This window comes from Channa argus, chromosome 10 (assembly GCF_033026475.1).
Source record: "Channa argus isolate prfri chromosome 10, Channa argus male v1.0, whole genome shotgun sequence".
In the NCBI taxonomy this organism is placed as follows: domain Eukaryota; kingdom Metazoa; phylum Chordata; class Actinopteri; order Anabantiformes; family Channidae; genus Channa; species Channa argus.
Genome location: NC_090206.1, coordinates 24,233,420 through 24,251,763, shown reverse-complemented (window position 1 = coordinate 24,251,763; position 18,344 = coordinate 24,233,420). Strand labels below are relative to the sequence as shown.

The following is an 18,344-nucleotide window of genomic DNA, read 5'->3' as shown; positions in this document are numbered from 1 at the left end:
CGCCCACAGGACGATTTGTTGAAATAGCGCCCCCCTGGTTGGAGGCAGGCTTCTATTGAAACTGCACCTGTTTTGACGCCAGGCACCAAAATGGCCGCTGGCGTAACACTGTTTCACAGTCCCAAGCACTGTGAGGGCATAACCGTTTCAGAAGCTTTCAGTCTCAGAACAAACTCGAGCGTCTTAACAAAACATATTAACCTCTCACAGGGGAAACATCCAAAAAAACAAATGATCCCTAAACCCCGAATTTTGATATGGACATTTCTGAATTAAGCTGTGATAATATTAGATACTGTATAATAAGGACGTGTTGTTTACCATGTGCTTGATCTCTTGATTAGCATTTCTAACCAGTGCAGACAGGACATGAGATCAAAAGCAGATTCAGCTTGAGTGGGTGTTTATTACGTTACTTTCAACAGCACCAAAGCCTTTTGTTCTCGGGTCTTGATCCATGGTCCAAGTGGACCCTTTTGCAGGAGGATGTAAAGTCCTGCTGGGAGTAGCCAAGGCCAAAGTGAGCTGCACAAAGGCAATCAAGGGAATTGCTAATAATTTATTGCAGTGTCTTTTATCTCAGGCTCTTGCTCGTGGCACTCACCTCTTGTTCCCTCTATTGTCAGACATTTTGGTGCTTCACTCGAGGCAGAGTGCACTGCTCTTCTTCACCGGTCTCAACGATGACTGAAATACAAAGCAATACCTTAATAATAATTCCGATTTTACATGTACCACTGTGCACATCAAACGCTTTGCACCAGCACACATAGCTGAGATCCACTGTGTGCAAATGGTTTCTGCTTGATATTTAAACAATTTATCTCTGCTCTTTGTCTCCTCGCCACCGACAACAACAGGGGCCACCAAAGACATGGGCAAGATGCTTGGTGGGGAGGAGGAGAAGGATCCTGACGCTCAGAAAAAGGAGGAAGAAAGACAAGAAGCGCTGAGGCAACAGGAGGAGGAGAGAAAGGCCAAATACGCACGAATGGAGGCAGAGAGAGAAAACCTCCGACAGGGCATCAGGGATAAGGTAAAAAAAAAAATCCCTCGACGGAGCTTTAAAAAGAAAACACAGAAAATATTCTTGTTTGCACAAATGTTTACTTCCTGGTTTATTGCATTTACAAATGGGTACAGAGTATCCTAAAATGTTGCACACATTTGGGAAGGGTTTAGTACAACCACAATATCCGACGTCTCGTTGGCTAAATAACAATTGCCTTTTAATGTTATGCACAAAAATATAAACTGGCTGCCATAATATGAGGGGAAGCATAACGCTGCTTGGATTACATTTTTTCATCAATCTCACCATGATATGGTCTTTATTGAACAAAACATTTCTCGTCTTTTCTTACATTTTCCACCCAATTCAACCAAAGTAGGTTTAAAGAATTAGTTCCTTCACTTCTGTCAAGATAGTAAAACTGTGCTTGTGTTGCTCAATGCACAGACTGAGTGCATTTCAAAGACTCACATAGAGCCTTAGTGTTTTTGTCTTTGACAAATTCATGCTGAATATCTAATGTATCTGTAATATTAGGTGTCTGCAGCATCCAGTGAAACGTTGCTAATATTTCCAAGGATATTTGACCTGAACCCTATTTGAGGCCCTTTTTTTTTTTTTTTTTTTTTTTATTATTCTAAAATGAATAGTGAGAAGGTGGCTGATATGACAGCATAACTTTGGACAGTGTTTAATTGTAGGGAGTGCAGAGGGGCTGACTAAGCGTGACTGTCTTCACGTCAACTGATGCAAGGCTTTGTTGCTTAGGCTCCGAGCGAGCGAGAAAGAGAGGGTGAACGAGACAGATTGCAGGAGAACAAGACAGAGCAGCATGGAGGGAAAGCTGAAACAAACAAGGGAGCAGACAGAGATACAGAGAAGATATCTATCAGCCAATCACGGCAAAGCTTTTTCTGTCATAAAGTCAGCAGAAAAATAAATGTGGGCGTTGAACTAAAACTTTTGTTTCCAATTCTCACATTCCGCCAAAATCATTCCATCTATTGAGCAACTTGGTTTCACGTGTTTACGCAGGGTTTTAGAAGTGTTTGTTGGGCCGCAGAGGATGGACTAGCAGCAAAAACGCAGCCTGAGGTTTGACAAGTCAAATTCAAACTGAAATGGATTTTTTAATATTACAACAAAAAACCATGTTTCAACACAGAACGAAATTAGAAGCAGCACGCCGTCTTTGATTTCTCATTGCTCCCTGTCTTCGCCACTCGCTGCAGGTTTCCTACCTCAACGTGTTTCTTTTGAGAGCTCACGCAACAAACTGCCCCAGTGTAGAATCCTGCAAATAAAAAAATAAAAAAATCTCACAGCTGGTTATTGGGTTTGTGGAAGAAAAAAAAAAACAAAAAAACACAGACATAAAAAGTCTTTGCAAGTTGAGATTAAGTCCAAGCATCGGTCCAAGCATTAGTAATGTGTGCTGTCCTCCACTGATCGATCGTTGCCCCACGCTGTGACTTACGTGTTGCAGGAACATCATTGTCGGTATTTGGACAGATATTACGTTTGAATTAAAAAGATCAAAGATTGTGTAAGAAGATTCGGGATTAGAAAGTAGAATCTTTTCTGAAAGGAGATGAGGAATGTAGAAGGAAAAGAGTGGCTGCAGGATCAATTCTCATATCCACTGTTGTGCAAAATATCAGGGCAGTGTCATGTCAATCCGACAAGCAGCACCCAGCAGCAGATGCTTTTTGTCAGTGGGCACTGGCCTTGATTGAATTTTATTCTAAATATTCAGCTCTTTATTGTGCATTGATTTCCAAAGAGACGAATCCTTTTTTTCTTTTTTTTTTCTTATTTAATTATTTGAGCCTTTAAGCTGTCACTCACAGCTCAAAGCTCTCTTTTACTTTGCATGGAGGCATTTTAGTATCAAAGCTTGACAAAAAAAAAAAAAAACTGGATTAGTTTTGACATAGATTTTTAAATTGTGTGCAGAGATTAATGAAACAAAAAAAAAAACATCAAAAATCAGTTAAGTTTGAATACTTTGAATGACTTTATATGTTCTGCAGCCCTGCTCCTCAGCTCCATTAGAAACACAGGTAGATTCTCACACTGTCTTCATGCACATCTTCACGGCAGAAATGGATACTAGTAGTACTCCTTTAAGATATTTATAGCTCCAGGATCTCATTAACGTCTGCCTGGGAGAGCGGCGAAGAGGTCACAGAGGACTTCGGCTCATTTTCCACATCTCTGCCTCAAGACCAACCATCACTCAGCCTGCTGACCTTCCTGTACTCCGCAACCTTTTCCTTGCAGTCCAACTGTATTGATTTTGCTCCACCATACATGCACAAAATCCTCTGAGGGTAAGACTGAGGTCAATCGTACTGGAACAACGGCAAAACAAACGCCACACAAGGACACATTTTAAACCCTAAATTAGATTTAGATGTTAACCACTGGGATTGTTGAGACCAGGCACCAAAATGGCGGACGCCTTACAATGGCACCAAAATGGCAGCTACAGTAGTATGACACTGGATTCCAACTGTGCAAACGTAGCAGTTTAGTTGGATTTAGGCAGAAATATGCACGCGTTATGTTTAGGCACTAAATAAACACAGAGTGATGAAACATGTCACAGCTTCCAAGATAAAAAATAGAAATAGAAGTAGTGTCATGTACATGTAAAGTGCATCCAGCAAGTGTTCACAGCATTATTTTAAAATGGATCAAATTCTTTTTTTTCCCCTCAACATTCTACAAACAATCCCCCCATAATGACAACAGGAAAGAAGTTTGCTTTGAAATCTTTGCAGATACATAACTATTCCCCGCTTTTGCTTTATACTTTGATGAATTCGCACCAATTACAGCCTCTAGTCTTTTTGAGTATGATGCTACAAGCTTGGCACCTATATTTGTGCAGTTTCTCCCATTCGTCCTTGCAGTACCTCTCAAGCAGGTTGGATGTGGAGCATCGGTGCACAGCCATTTTCAGATGTTCAGTCGGGTTGGCATTCAGGCCAAAGAGTTCAAACTTTGTTTCATCAGACCAGAGAATTTAGTTTCTCATGCTCATAGAGTCCTTCAGGTGGGCTGTCATGTTTACTGAGGAGTAAACAAGAGTAAACATTTTACTGAGGAGTGGTTTCCGTCTGGCCGCTCTCCCATACAGGCCTGGTAGGTGGAGGGCTGCAGAGATGGTTGTTCTTCTGGAGCGTTCTCCTCTCTCCACAGAGAAACACTCTTTTAGAGGGACCATCAGGTTCTTGTTCACCTCCCTGACTAAGGCCCTCATCTCTGCATCGCTAATGTTTGGCTGGCTCTACGAAGAGACCTGGCGGTTCCAAACTTCTTCCATTTACGGATGATGGAGGCCACTGTGCTCATTGGGACCCTCAATGCGGCAGATATTTTTCTGTACCCTTCCCCAGATCTGTGCCTTGATACAATCCTGTCTCTGAGGTCTAGAGACACTTCCTTGGACTTCATGGCTTGGTTTCTGCCCTGACATGCTCTGTTGACTGTGGGACCTTATATAGACAGGTACATGCTTCACCAAATCAACTGAACTTCTCTCAGGTGGACTCCAATCAAGTCGTAGACACATCTCAAGGAGGGCATGGTGAAAAGTGTGGTCATGTGATAACAGAAAAGAAATCTGAAATACTTTTTTTCAACCATAGTAATAAAAACAAACTATTTGCATGATGACTTTAAAGTCACAAAATTGTTTTAATCAATTTGCTGAAAAAAAATGTTTTAATAATTAACTTTCATTAATTATTGCAGTTTGCTTGTAAGCTTGTCCAGCACACCTGCTGTGTGCCTCCCCATGTAATTGGTACATAAAATGCTGAGGAAGGTCCAATTACAGACGGCAACCGTTAAAACTCCCAACACAAATTTTCGTTTCATTTCTACCTCTAAATTTAATCACAAACTGTATTTAACTTCATGTGGGAGCAACCAAAAGGTAATTTATGCAAATGAAAAAGTCTGAATTACTTTGCTAAAGTGCTAATCATTTTCAGCCAATTTACCTCAAATGCATGAAATGATCACATCATGCCTCACACATTCCTATATTTAGGAGCTGGTCTCAGTTTCCACACAAAGTCTCTCCAGCAAAGCAATGAAAGTCCTGTTCGACGTTAGTTCAATCCCTCCTAAATACCCCCGAAAGGATTCTTACTTAACGGGTAAATAAAGTTAAACGTAAGGCAAACGGGATTTAGCTGGAATTATTTAAGCCTATACGTCCTCATCCTCCATTAATGTGTGATGAGAAGGCAACATCTAGTGGCCATGGCTGCCACATTATGACCAAAGTGAGAGTGGGGGAGATGGGCGGGATAGGATTGAATTTGCCAAAATGTCAGACTGTCTTCACCTCGTCCATAACGGCACTAATTACTAAGGTCGTTGATGTTTAAAATGTTGTCAGAAGTTTCATCAAGCGCACACATTAAATCCATTCCTGTTGAGACTTATTGACACGATTCCCCGCTTTTCCATTTGTCTTTTTTTCTCTGTAGTATGGAATCAAGAAGAAGGAGGAGAAGGAAGCCGAGGCAGCCGCTGCGATGGAGCAGGCCTCCGAGGGCAGCCTCACTCGTCCGAAGAAGGCGGTTCCCACCGGCTGTGGCGACGAAGAGGAAGAGGAGAGCATTGTGGATACGGTCATGAAATTCATCCCCGCCCCGCTCATGGATATGTTCAATAAAAAATAACAGTCTCTGAGTGAATTACAAGTCTTACAGTCTTCATCTAACCAATGCTGTACCACCCGATCCCGCCCAAACCGGCAGCCACGCCTTTCTTCACCTCCCTCCCGCCCCATTCAATCCAGCCCCTAAGTCTCCTGGAATCGAGCGACGTGCCGTGGCTTTGCCCTTGAGTTAAACTATCTGATATCCAGTGGTGAGTCGTACTTTTTAATATCGTGTGCAGAGCATCTTTCTGGATACACTGTTATTATAAGCCTATTTTAAGAAGTACGTAACACCCGCACAGATCCAGGGTCTTTAGTTCCAGGTAACCTGAAGCCATGTTTCCAAAAATGTCCAGAAAGACCAGACATCACCCATCAGCTGCTCGTTTTTGTTTGTAAATAGCCTCGTGTTATAAAAAAGAACTATATATGAGTGAAATATGACATATGACTAGATGACCAAGAGTATAAGCCATATTTTTAACTTTTAAGAAATTATCCAAATCATATCAAAATTTGATTGAATTTTCCTGTTATGTTCTTGCTAATATTTGATACATACAGTGTATATAAATATTTGAGGGGTTTTTTTGTTTTTTTTTCTGGTTCTCCGTTGTGAGGATTCATCCCACGAACTGTCCCTCATGTTTGAATTGGTTTACTGTGAGTGTGTATTGTGAGCGCCGCTAAACACGAAGCTGTAAAAACCACAAAGGGAAGGAAATTTATCGTTTGACATGAGTTTCAGTTGGTTTTGCTTTAAGCATGCAGCCAACTCACGTTACGTGAAGTAAATTACGCGTATGGATCCCATTCGTTTGTTACGATGAAGTGAACCACGTCGATATTTGAGGCAATAAGCAGTTTCTCCATTTTTATTTAACTCATCCACAATGTACAGTAGGCCGATAAAGTGTCTGAAACGTTCTTCCACGGGGAAAACTATAAATGACTGTTTCAAAGCAGTTAAATGAAATTCTTGAACCTGTAAATTCACTTGCTATGTGTTTGTGGTTTGAAAAGTTCTCACGTTTTACGTTGTTCACTCTGCTTTTGCAATTGGACGTATTCGACTTTGATCAGGCTGCTTGACTTAGATTTTCTTTTCATCATTTTTATGTAAAAAAGAAACTTCACAAACACAACTATGTTGTGAACACGCTATACGTGAACAGACAGTGACAATAGTGCAATATATTGTTTAAAAATGAAGTTGTCCTTAACTGATGGGAGTAAAGTCCCAAATCAGCAATAACAGACGATCTTCATTGTTGTGTGTTTAAACGTACTTCTTAATGTATTAGTCTTAGTAACAGTGAGACACATTTGATTAAAAAAGACAAAAGGGGGACAATGGGACAATTTTTGTAAGAAATGTTCAGTCACATGTTGCGGAATGACGAGTGCAAGAAAGAGTTGTGTTCCAAATCACAAACACACAATTGTCTCCCATTTCAAGTCGGTCATTTTGTCCCCCCCCCCCCAAAACCCCACCCATCCACGCCGACCTCCTCCCTACAGTACGTGGACTTTGTCGCTCACCAATGTCATCTGACCTTTACTCCTGCTGTAATTCCCGTATCCCCACATGCACCACCCGGCTAGGTGCTAGTGATGCCCTCGATAGCGACACGTTCGATGCAGAGAAAGAAGGTGAGGGACTTTTTTTTAAAAAAAAAAACCCTGAGCCCTGCACAAAAGCGCCATGACTGTCCAACAGAAAACGTTTACCTGTTCCACAAGGTCGACTGTCTTTTAGATAAACGTGAAGGCACAAACCGTCCTTATGAAGATACAATCAAAACTTTCTCCACACGCCTTTGCTGTTTAATTCACCTTCATTCCACTGTGTCTTGTTAAAACATTCCAGATATTTTGGACGTTCCACCAGACTTGTGCTGGTTTTACTTATTTTACAGCGGGCCGGTAGGATATTTACAGTAGGCCCAAGTCGATGCCTTGTTTGCTTACAACTGCACCACAAAGATGATATTGTTAAAGCAAAGACCCTTAAAATAGACGTTGCAGTGAATCTATTATACGCAGAGATTCATGACAGCTGCCATGTACAGAAAAAAAAAAAAAGAAATCTCACATTAGGTGTAAGGGAAAGCATAAATGCGCTATTAGCAGTGATCAGTTAAATCTTGTGACAAAGTTTGCTAGAAATCTTTTTGTGATCCATGTGCAACTATAGCTGTAGGTGTAATTAAGGTTTTCTTAACCAGCTCTTTTAGCCACATTGCCACTGTTCTTCTTGAGCTGAGCTCTCTAAACTTGTGCATTCCCGTGGCATAGCTGCAGGAAATCTAGCCTCTTTCAGTGCTTCGTGACATTGAACGTATTAAAACGCACCGTGTTAAGATCATGTGTGGAGCACATTTACTGAACTTCCTGAGTGTTTCTTGTGCGTGTGAACTGCCGTTGCATTGTGCTAGCAGATAGGTAACAATGGCCATTGTGACCGTGCGTCGAACAACACTCCCGAGCATTATTTAAGCAGTTATCCAATCGAACCAAAGACTAGTGCTGTTAGTAGTAGACTTAGAAAAGTGGTTTCGTTCTGATTCAGTTACTGCACATCTGCGTTATTTTGAATTCTCAGGTATTCTAGCTTTAAGTTTCAACAGACATTTGAACCATAACTAGCCTTCGTCGGGCACATTATTACAGGTAGCCTTCTCTGCTAAGACAAATGAACAATTCCATTCCTCTTGCTTTTTAATTTATTTATTTATGAATGACATATCTTTTTTGGCTCACAGATATTCTAAAAAGCTACGATTACTGCCCTTGTATAGGACTTTCCCAGTGTAAACACATCAGTGTGTGCAAGTCCTTAGGTCTCGTGTGAAATCGCATCACCCTTTGCATCTCATCTAATGATAACCATAAACCCATTTGTCATCTTGTGAATGCCAATTGATTGTGCTTCATATGGCTTAGAGACCACTGCCCAGACAAACTGCCCAAGTCCTGCGTACTCAGCAGACGCTGCGTCAGAAAATCACTTCAGTTTGAAGTTGCTCATCTGTGCCACTCATACAGCCATTAATGTGATAAAAAAGAAAACTGCCTGAAAAATATGCCACTTTGAAATAACTACTCCTTTGATGTGACTTGAATGTATCTGTCTGATGTTTCTCTCTCCTTGCATCTGTCTTTCTCTGTTTTGTACTGTACGCGTTGAGAAGATGCTTATTCTGCTGCAGTATTTAGTTGTGTTTTTTTTTTTTTTCTTCTTCTTCTTTCTTGTCTGTAACTTCTGGTCCTGTTTCCGTCCTCTGCTGGTTGGTATTATTAGAAAAAAAACAACATGTTGATTTGGTGCATTCCTTTGTACCCCCCCCCCCCCCCCTCTCTTTATCTTCCTATCTGTTGATGAAATTTATGCATGCTTATGGTGTGCGATGTAGGCAAGGTTGTTGATATAATCGTTTCGTGTCCTCCGTGTTTCAAAAGCTCCACCTGTTAACCTCACTGCATGCCATTTTAGACCGATATTTCAGTCTGTAACTTTCCTGCAAAAATGAAATCACCACACACTCTGAGAATAAAGTGATTTCATAGAAGTTTTCATCGTCCTGTGTTTCTGCGTTCAAACAGTTCCGCGGCACGCTCTTAGCTACGGCTCACTCTGTGTAAAATAAAGAAAATAAAATTTAAAAAAAAGCAGACGTGCACTGTATTTCTGGTTTGGGAGGCAAACTGAGACGTGACCTGCAGTCCCCATTGCATTGCATTCGTTAATTGAGGACATATGTGCTAAAAAAAAACCTTCAATGTATATCACGTTACTGTTTCTGTCTCTCATTCATCTCAACATGGCTGTTGTACTTTTTTTTTTTTTCCTCAGAAGGAATTTCAACATCTATTCAATAAAAGCGAAAAGGGCTGTAAACAGCACTGTGTGGTTCGAATCGTGACTGGAGGGTTTTTCCAAAGCAGATATCTGACATGTGATCGTGTCACAGTGAGCGCACAGCGGGGACATCACAGTGATGCAAACAGCATGTCTCTCATAGCCGCCTGTTTGGCTTAAGGGTTCCTGTGATAGGGGTTATCAGCAAACCTTTTACATCAAACGCCACGGGAAAGATAATGGAGAAACGCCGATCCAGGGCCATGACTTCAGAGTCGGGCGTTGGGTTTCATTTCAGCACAGAAAGCTGATGCTTTGACGTTTTCCTGTTTACTTCTTGTCAGGGTGCAAATGAGGTTCTTTGAAAAGCTGCTTGGCATCACGTTTCAACATACTGCGCTGCACACACTGCAAAACCTGTCATTTACGGTGTTTACCTACCACTCACACCAGTAGATGTTAATTTGAAAGGTTGGCTGCCATGTCAGTCTTTTCTGTTGTGCAGATGGGTTTTTTTTTTTTTTTTTTTTTCCTTTTAACAAAAATCCACAACTTGTGGTAAAGAAAAGTTAATAATTGATTGCATCCATTTATTCAGTGGTTCAATTGCTACATACATATTTGAATTTTCTCAAAACATCAGACATCTTGGTTGTATCCTGTTACGCTTCAAAAGGCCTGTTCGGTTTGCAAAGCACAGGAGGAAACAAAATCTTTCTCACTGTCTGTTGCAACAGATGTTGAGTGATTTATGCTCTGCCAGTTCCTCGGCACAAGTATTCCCCATCCCAGAGGCTGATTCTTATTATAGTATGGCCTTTACCCTCCTAAAGCTTCTCTCCAACCTAAAACATTTATCCTATTTTCAACATGTGTCCAGTACGATTAAGATGCGAAACTAAAAGTTTTGGTCTGGAAATTCTTGATGCCATGAATACAGGCTTTCCTAAACCTAAGGACATTAAATTAGATTAGGTTAGACTTGTGTTTCCATAACATTTTGTGTGAGACATATTTCGACGTAGGTACTGCAGAATTATGCATAGTGTAGGTGTGGCAGGTTCGGGATCAACCACACCGAATTGTCTTGGGTCTTCCTTTGTCTCGCCCGTCCGTTCTCATTCCTGAGATGTCAGGAAGCATCACTTTGTCCAGTTCCTTTGCATTGCATGGTGATGCTTAAGGTACCCGTTTGCGTGAGCACCATTCAGTATGTGATGCCCTAAAGTAGTGACATAAAATATAAGGTAAAAACATTTATTTATTTTTTTGTCAAATTGGAAATTTGTTTTTTCAACTGCTACGAGTCTCGACTGTTCCAGTGGATGGTGCGTAACCAGAGTGCTGTTTTAAAGGAAAACCCTTTGCTGTCGGTTTATACATATTGTGCTCACTCTGCAAATTTCCTAGAAATCCTGGTGGCCGAGTGATGCATGTTGAAGACATGTAGTATATGTAATCCCCGTGTGTCTCCACAGCACAATCAACTTTATATTCAACTTAAGTTTGGACGGTGCTGCATATGTATAATGTCCTTTGTCAGATGAAACCATTTCAGATCAAATCTCGTCCTGCAGCTCACCTCTGTGTCTTTCTATTCACACACCACATTTGTCCAGTGGACATCCGTAAAGGCTACAGGAGCTGCACAGTTTGACAGAACTACAGAGTCTCTGAAGGTCTCACTGTACAGCAGCCTCTCTATCACTTCAGAATGTAGAAAACACACAAAGGTTCTTGGCTCTGCCTTGGCAATAAAAGTCCACAAGTCTCCCTGTAGGAAATAGAGGTATAAATCAATTCCATTAGTATTCATGCTCTGAGGTAACCTTTTCAGACTGAGCTGCCTTTTTGCTCTTTGAGCAGCACTCGGGTTGCACGGGAGCCATGGCTCTATGGGTGTCCTGTAGAAATGCAGCAATCAATGTCAATGAAACTGTTCTCCACCGGGCCCAGGTCCCATACAGAAGCATTTTTGTTTGCTTGTTACGGTGGATGAAGACATTTTCCTTCATGGCGACCCAGATAAAACTGCAGTCGTCAGTAACCACCGGGCTCTTCTGAGGGATGAAACTGACACCTACCGCGTCACGAAACCTTAACCAATGACAGGAACAATGAAGTCACAGAGAGAAAAGTTGTGCCAACATGCACATGCACATGCTGAGTGGACATCTGCTCTGGAGGGAGAGCTAATTGCTAAGTGCTGTAAGATGGTTGGGAAAAATAAAAAAAAAACACACTGCTTTAACACATCTTTCACCAAGTGCTGATTGTACATTGCACTGCACAAGAGAAGGAAACATATGTTGCGCATAACTCTCTGGCTTTAAATTGAGCAAGCACAGATTACAGTATTTGTCTTGCTTCTGCCTTCCCACTTTACAATAACCATTCTAAACACTGATGCCTGCTAATTCTGCAGCCTGTTGAGTTATTCAGTTAGTCGGTGGCATAAGCGATTGGAAAAGAAAGCACCTGCAAACATAGATCATAGTGTTAACAAGATTGAAAATTGTCAACTCTTTTTTCTGAACAGTCTTTTCAAAGTGTTTCTGGGCTTTATCACCTGACTTAACCCTAACTTCCTATTGCCTCAATCTAAACCTGATTGGTAAGTTCTGGGCCCTCTGACTCAGACATTTGCAAAAAAAGAGTCACCTTAAATGCCTTAAATATTGTTGCTCTGTGTGTGTGCATGTGCGTGTGTGTGCAATGATAAACAAAAACTTCTCAGCTGTAGATGGATGTGTGACCAGCATTGCCGTATTTCCACTTTGCGAGACGAATGCACGGAAATAGGCAACCACCCCGAAAAAGCTTTATTCGTCCAGTGGACGCAGCACATGCTTCCAAAAGACATGCAGACGGAGCCTCTTCCGTTCCTCACATTTTGATTATATGCAAATGAACGTTTGAGAGGTGAACGTTCTGCTCCAAACCACAGGGACCTTGACACACTTGATGTCACAGCATCCTAGGGGAAGCCTTTGATTGACAAGCCCATTGACATGAGATAGCAGCAGCCCTGGCCGCTCAAATGAAGCTATAATAGGTCAGTTTAATGAATAACGTAGCTCGGAGACCTTCCTCACCTGCGCCAGTGACAATGGCGGATTCTATCCACCTCAGTGACAAGAGGTCTGACGTATTATAAGGCTTTTCATTTCAGCACAAGACTCCAAGAGCACATTCCTCAATTTCACTGTGTTAAGAGGAGCAGACAAATGGGCTGAAAGGGATTTTAAAAAGTTTGAGTAAAGCACGCTCCTGACCTCAATTAGTGAGCCTGTCTCCTGGGAGTGAAGTGCTAGCTCACACACAACCTCTAAACTGTCTAATCCTGTGCAGGGGCCTGCATTATATATGTAAACCCCCCCCCCCCTCTATAAATATAAGATGTGGACTAGGAGTATGAATAATGCATGTTTTCTACATAAGGATTTGAGGGAAGTAAACAGGATGTTTGGCACTGTCTATAAATACAGTCGTGCTTGAATAAGATTTCCTTCAGGGAAGCTGCCACACTGCGGAGACAAACGTGTATCTGCGACGAGTTGAAAGGACAATATTCTTAAATGTTTTTAATAAATTGTGAGTTCATGGTCTGTCATAAGTGAAGTATCTGAAAGATCCGTACCCACGTTGAGTGCAGCTACCATTTTGGGCGAATTCTCTAGTTTTTATGTGTATAATTTGACGTTTTGTGAACTTTAGCAGGGTTTCATGAGCATTTTTGAACTGAAATATCTTGAAAAATGCAGTATTCGCCATCTTCTTCGGACTTTAATAGAACAAGTGTTCTCCTACTATCCCTGTGAATGTTTGCTTTCTGTCAATTGTTGCGTAAAGCTCTCGCAGAGGAAACATCCCACATCGCGCTCGTGATTATTTCTCCCCATTTCCAGCGGCGTGACATACCTAACATTTCACCAAACCAAGCTGTGCTGCAGATTCCACCAAAGTTGCTCAGCAAACTGCATCCTCTCATTGCATCGTTATTTTTCTGCTGATCTTCATTGTGTGAGGTGAGATTTGGAAGAAGAGCGTAGAACAACTGCCCAACTCATTTAGGCCTTATCCCGACTCAGTCCAGACAGACCCAACCATGGCCCCAGCTAATCATGTTGCTTGCCAGCACACAGTAGCTCATACTGGCCGGTATAGCACAGTAGCCGGAATTTGTCAATCTGAGAGCAAATGTGATACAGTTCACACTTTTAGGGGAGTTTAAGTGCAGAAGTGCTGGACATTTGGGCAGAAGTTACACGGCACCACACACACACACACACACACACCGAGTCATGATGACATGCATTAAGACACCACCAGTGTAGGGCTCTGCACAGAAAACAAACAGTGTCACCGGCCAAGACTTTGTCGCCAAGAAATGTATGTTTTCCAGGCAACTAAACTCCAAACACAAAGACATTTCATGAGGGAATGACAAGTGGATTATGTTTTCTGTTAACATAATGAGGATGTTTTGGCATTCGAAGAGTACTGAACATATCTACAGTATAAATGTGCCCACAGCATATTTTTATCCAGCATAATCCTGCAGAACAACATCCAGTTTGGGCAGTATTGTTAAAGTTTGTTGTGCTCAGGCAGCCACACACTTAATTAGGTTAACGTTAGGGGACGAATTGTGGTCAGCTCTAATAGACAAGTAACCACAGTAAAGCACATTTTGTTGGGTCTTCAGTAAAACGGTTCTGCACTGTGTTCGATGGCCGTCCAGCCCAACCGTTCAGTTAATGAATGTTGCACTTTATTCAGCTAAACCACACACCACATCTGAGCCCATTACAAACCAATCAGGTTTGCACTGATTGTTGCGACTCGTCTGTTTTTCCCCTTCGATTTGCTGCCCCTCTTAAATCGCTATGCTACATGATATGTTCATAAACAACGCTATTTGTAGAAGTGCATCACAGGCTTGGCTTGGGGCTTATTCTTACCATGGTCCTCTTACTCTCAATCACAGTGCACTAAATATTGCTGCACGTATTGCTGGGCTAAATCTGCAGCCTTACTTCCCAAACAGAGCTCCTTGGGATTGAGTTCTGCTGAGCTGCAAAATTGAACTGCCAATCATCTATGGAAATTTGAGGATTCTGTGAGCCTGACATCTGTATTTTGACTCCAAAGCAGCACAGCAGAGACTGATGTAAAGTAAAATCACACTTTCTGTGGCTATCAAGGCTTTGGCTGAGAGGGGAAAACAGAAAATAAGGAGATGCAGGTCTTGAGAAAAGAGTGCAGTGGTTCCTCTTGGATACATGGTAATATTTTATTACCAAAACTGTTTTAATGAAACAGCTTGGGCTCCTCAGTCCACGTTCCCACGTTGCATTTCTTAGTCCGCCCACATTTCCTCTTGTCCAGGCCTCAGATGTGACCGTTTGATCCATCCAGAAAAGCAATTACAGTACATAGCAGGCAGCCTAATTGTCTCCAATTTAATTTAAGACACGCACTTGTTTCACGGTCAAGAGTTGGGGTGCAGAGGGGCCCTTCTACTTCAAGCAAATGGGCAGCTTTGAAATTGAAATACGGGCTTTTGTAAGGAGAAGCTCTGGGAAACTCATGATATTCAATCTAAAGTCAGCGGTTTAAAGAGAAGGTCATCGAATATGAGATCTTCAGTCAATGCATGATTTTTAAAACATGGTTGTGCTGCAAATGCAGATCGCAATTTACTTTAAGCGGTGTACTGCACCATAAATGAAGAATTATTATTATTATTATTACTACAGTAGGTCTGGCTTTAATGATTAACCCCACTGAATATGGGCATTTGAATGCATTTCAATTGTATGCACATCACTGATAAACAATAGACAGGCAGCACATCTCTGAGAAATCTCTGCATCCCCCCCGAAAAAAATGAAAAACCAGAATTATTACCAAGTTTCAGAGCCCGGGAAGGGACATGTGAGAGGGGGACAGAATAAATAAATAAATAGATGTTTGGAAAAAATAAAAAAACAGATTAACTTTTTGCGAGATCTGGTACAAGTGAGAGGAGAAAAAAATTTAAGGTTAGAAAAAAAACGAGACATTAACTTTTGCGAGATCTCGCAATTTTTTTCAATATAAATATACTTCCGGGTCAGTTGGTCACGATTGAAACGACAGCATCGGTGCCCGTGAAGTTGTCCAGAGCTCTGCAGTTGGTCAACCATGTCTGCCAGGTGGGAGTCCGTACCCTTGGCCCCAAGCATCCTTTTCAGGTGAGGCCACGCTAAAAGTAAAGCTCTATCCAATGGCTCCCATGTCCGTGTGTCCTCCATTGTTGTGTGAATAACTGACCCGGAAGTATATTTATACTGAAAACATTACCTTAAGTGTCCCGATCAACGTTCGTAAAATCTGTTTGTTTTTCTTTTCCAACCATAATTTTTTCTATCACGTCTCTTCCCTGGCTCAATGCAAAGGTACCTGATTTCTTTTAATTATGGAAAGACGGATATGTCATTATGAACTAGGACAATCTGCTCATAATTAGTGAACACAAACTTTTATAGCTGGAGATGAAAATGGGACAGGAGGATTTTTTTTTTTTTTTTTTTGGCACTCTCTTTATCTGTGACACCATATGGATGTTTTGCTCTGACAAAATCAATTTACAGAGGTGCAAAAGAGATGGCTGTCCTGATATTCCAAATTTTCTGGGGATGGGGGTGGATTTTGTGACCCAGAAAAGATAGGAGGATAAATTGAAAATAATATGTGTTAGGTCGTAAACAGTCACTGTTCAGAGCTACAACATGCATCACAACACAGGTTTGAGCCTTATTATGACCCAGTAAAGCTGACAGAAAGTCTACCATTTCTTTTAATAAAGCCAAATTTGAGAGATAATTTAGCAACATGCCTTTTTCATGAAGCATTTATTATTGTGAAGGGAGCGTAGTACAGCTCATTAGGCAGTGAGTCCAACTAAGTGATATTGAGCTTTGAATGCATTAAATTACTATTACTGCACAATTTCATCAGCAGATTTAGATTGTTGCAGTTCAAACTGGGCCTAAATTAGGTGGAGGAGAGGTCGAGGTAAAAAAAATTAGATGAACCAGCGTGCAACATGTGAAGGGGAAGAAAAGCTATAATCCAGTAGCTGAACTAGTGTGAAGGGGGTAAAGGTGGCATATGGCAAAAGGGCACTTTAATATTCACAGTGAGGTTTGCACAGTTGCTACAAAACAAGCAATAATTGCCCAACAAAATTTCTACAAGTAGAATTTACACTACAATGCCATTGACAACATGAAGCCCAAACCAAGACATCGGGTTTCTAAAGCCAAATCCTCGTGGCTCTGCAACACAAGGAAATTAACCAAACGGCTGCAACTATGGAAGTTGTTTAATTAATGCAACCGATTTGAAAGGTTGAAGCCTGATATTAGCTTTAGATTAACCTTTTAATACAAATTTGGACACATGGATGACAGAGAGTGAGATCGGAGAATGGGATGGAGTTCACTTTTTAAAGAAAATAAACTACAGGTGAAGTAACCCAAAGCACCAGAATGTCGGGATGCTGTATGGGTCCAGAGAGTGAAAGGACAATGATACAATAAAGGCTAATGGCAATAAGGAATTTGTGCGCTTGTTAGCATGTGGGGGCTGCATCACTCTGCCTAACTACCCTCATTATTTTGTCTCTCGGCTGCATTTGATTTTAACTTCATCTGACCACCCATGACATCTTTAGCATCTGTATTAGTTCGGTTACCTCAAGCAACTGTCATCGTAGCTCTGCCCAATCGGAGCTGAAGCCTAATTAGTCACGAGGCTGAAAAACACCTGTGTGATGTCTTTCAGTACTTGAACATTGGTGATTTGCTAAATTAGCCTCCTATTTATGATGTAAACTGGCCAATTAACACACCTCAGGTGCAGCAACCGCTGTGTTATTTTGCTCAACATACGAAAGCGTGGTTTAGGAACAAAGTGCCTCGGTTAGATAAACACGGCGCCTGGACGAAAGGTGTTTCAGGTCGTGCTAAAAAAAAAAAAAAAAAAAAAAAAAAACATTTTGTTTAAGCGTAACAGTTTCCTCTTTTCAAAACGGGACGCAGCACAACGTGTTTGGCCTCCGAGAGGTTCTCAGCAGAAAGCGCTGTAGGATTTAATCGTGAATGCTGCTCTGGTCTTATCGTTCTCTTCCCGTCTCCTCATGAGAAAGATGGTAACATGACCCCAGGAAAACAAACGGAGCAAACAAACAAAGAGTCTTTGTGTCAGTGCAGGCTCCACACGTCCCCGGTACAAAAGAAATGCTGACTTTTAACAGCGCGCACAATAAACTGGCCCTATTTTCCTTACACATGCCTTTTTTTTCCCCTTCTACGCAAGCGGTGCTGCACAAAAGATGCCCTGCAAGTGTTTGCCTCTTTAGTGCCGGTGTTCTAATTGGATTTCTTTGAAAGTTCAGATTAACCCAAGGGGGCCTCTGTCTCCGTTCGTGGCCTGACACCCAGTTTCAACCTGTGTCTCTGTGAAGCTGATTAAAACAGCTCCGTGTTTCTCAGTGATGCTGTTCCTCATGTCTGGACGTACTTTCGATCGACTCTTGTTTCACGGACAGGAGGAGTTGTAAGGTTCACGCGGGATCTTTTCCGGGATCTGCAAACATCCAGTCTGTATGGAATTTCTGAGTGAACTAGACGCATGACGATCTCGTAACGATGCCAGCAATGATGCAAAGCAAAGAAAGTGATTTTTATGGGCGGCACATGGAAAATTTGAAGTCAAATACAAATAAATGAGACCAT

At 41.6% G+C, this 18,344-nt stretch overlaps 1 protein-coding gene across 3 annotated transcripts in view; it reads left to right on the top strand.

The window, feature by feature from the left end:
• LOC137134184 (complexin-2-like) overlaps positions 1-9,268 on the top strand; it is a 48,364-nt gene extending 39,096 nt beyond the window's left edge. For all 3 annotated transcript variants that reach the window (XM_067518752.1, XM_067518753.1, XM_067518754.1), the window contains exons 3-4: positions 861-1,036; positions 5,521-9,268. In XM_067518752.1, coding sequence (XP_067374853.1) covers positions 861-1,036; positions 5,521-5,715 — 371 coding nt within the window. In that variant the 3' untranslated portion in view covers positions 5,716-9,268. The remainder of the gene's footprint in view (positions 1-860; positions 1,037-5,520) is intronic.
• Positions 9,269-18,344: the final 9,076 nt, after the last annotated feature.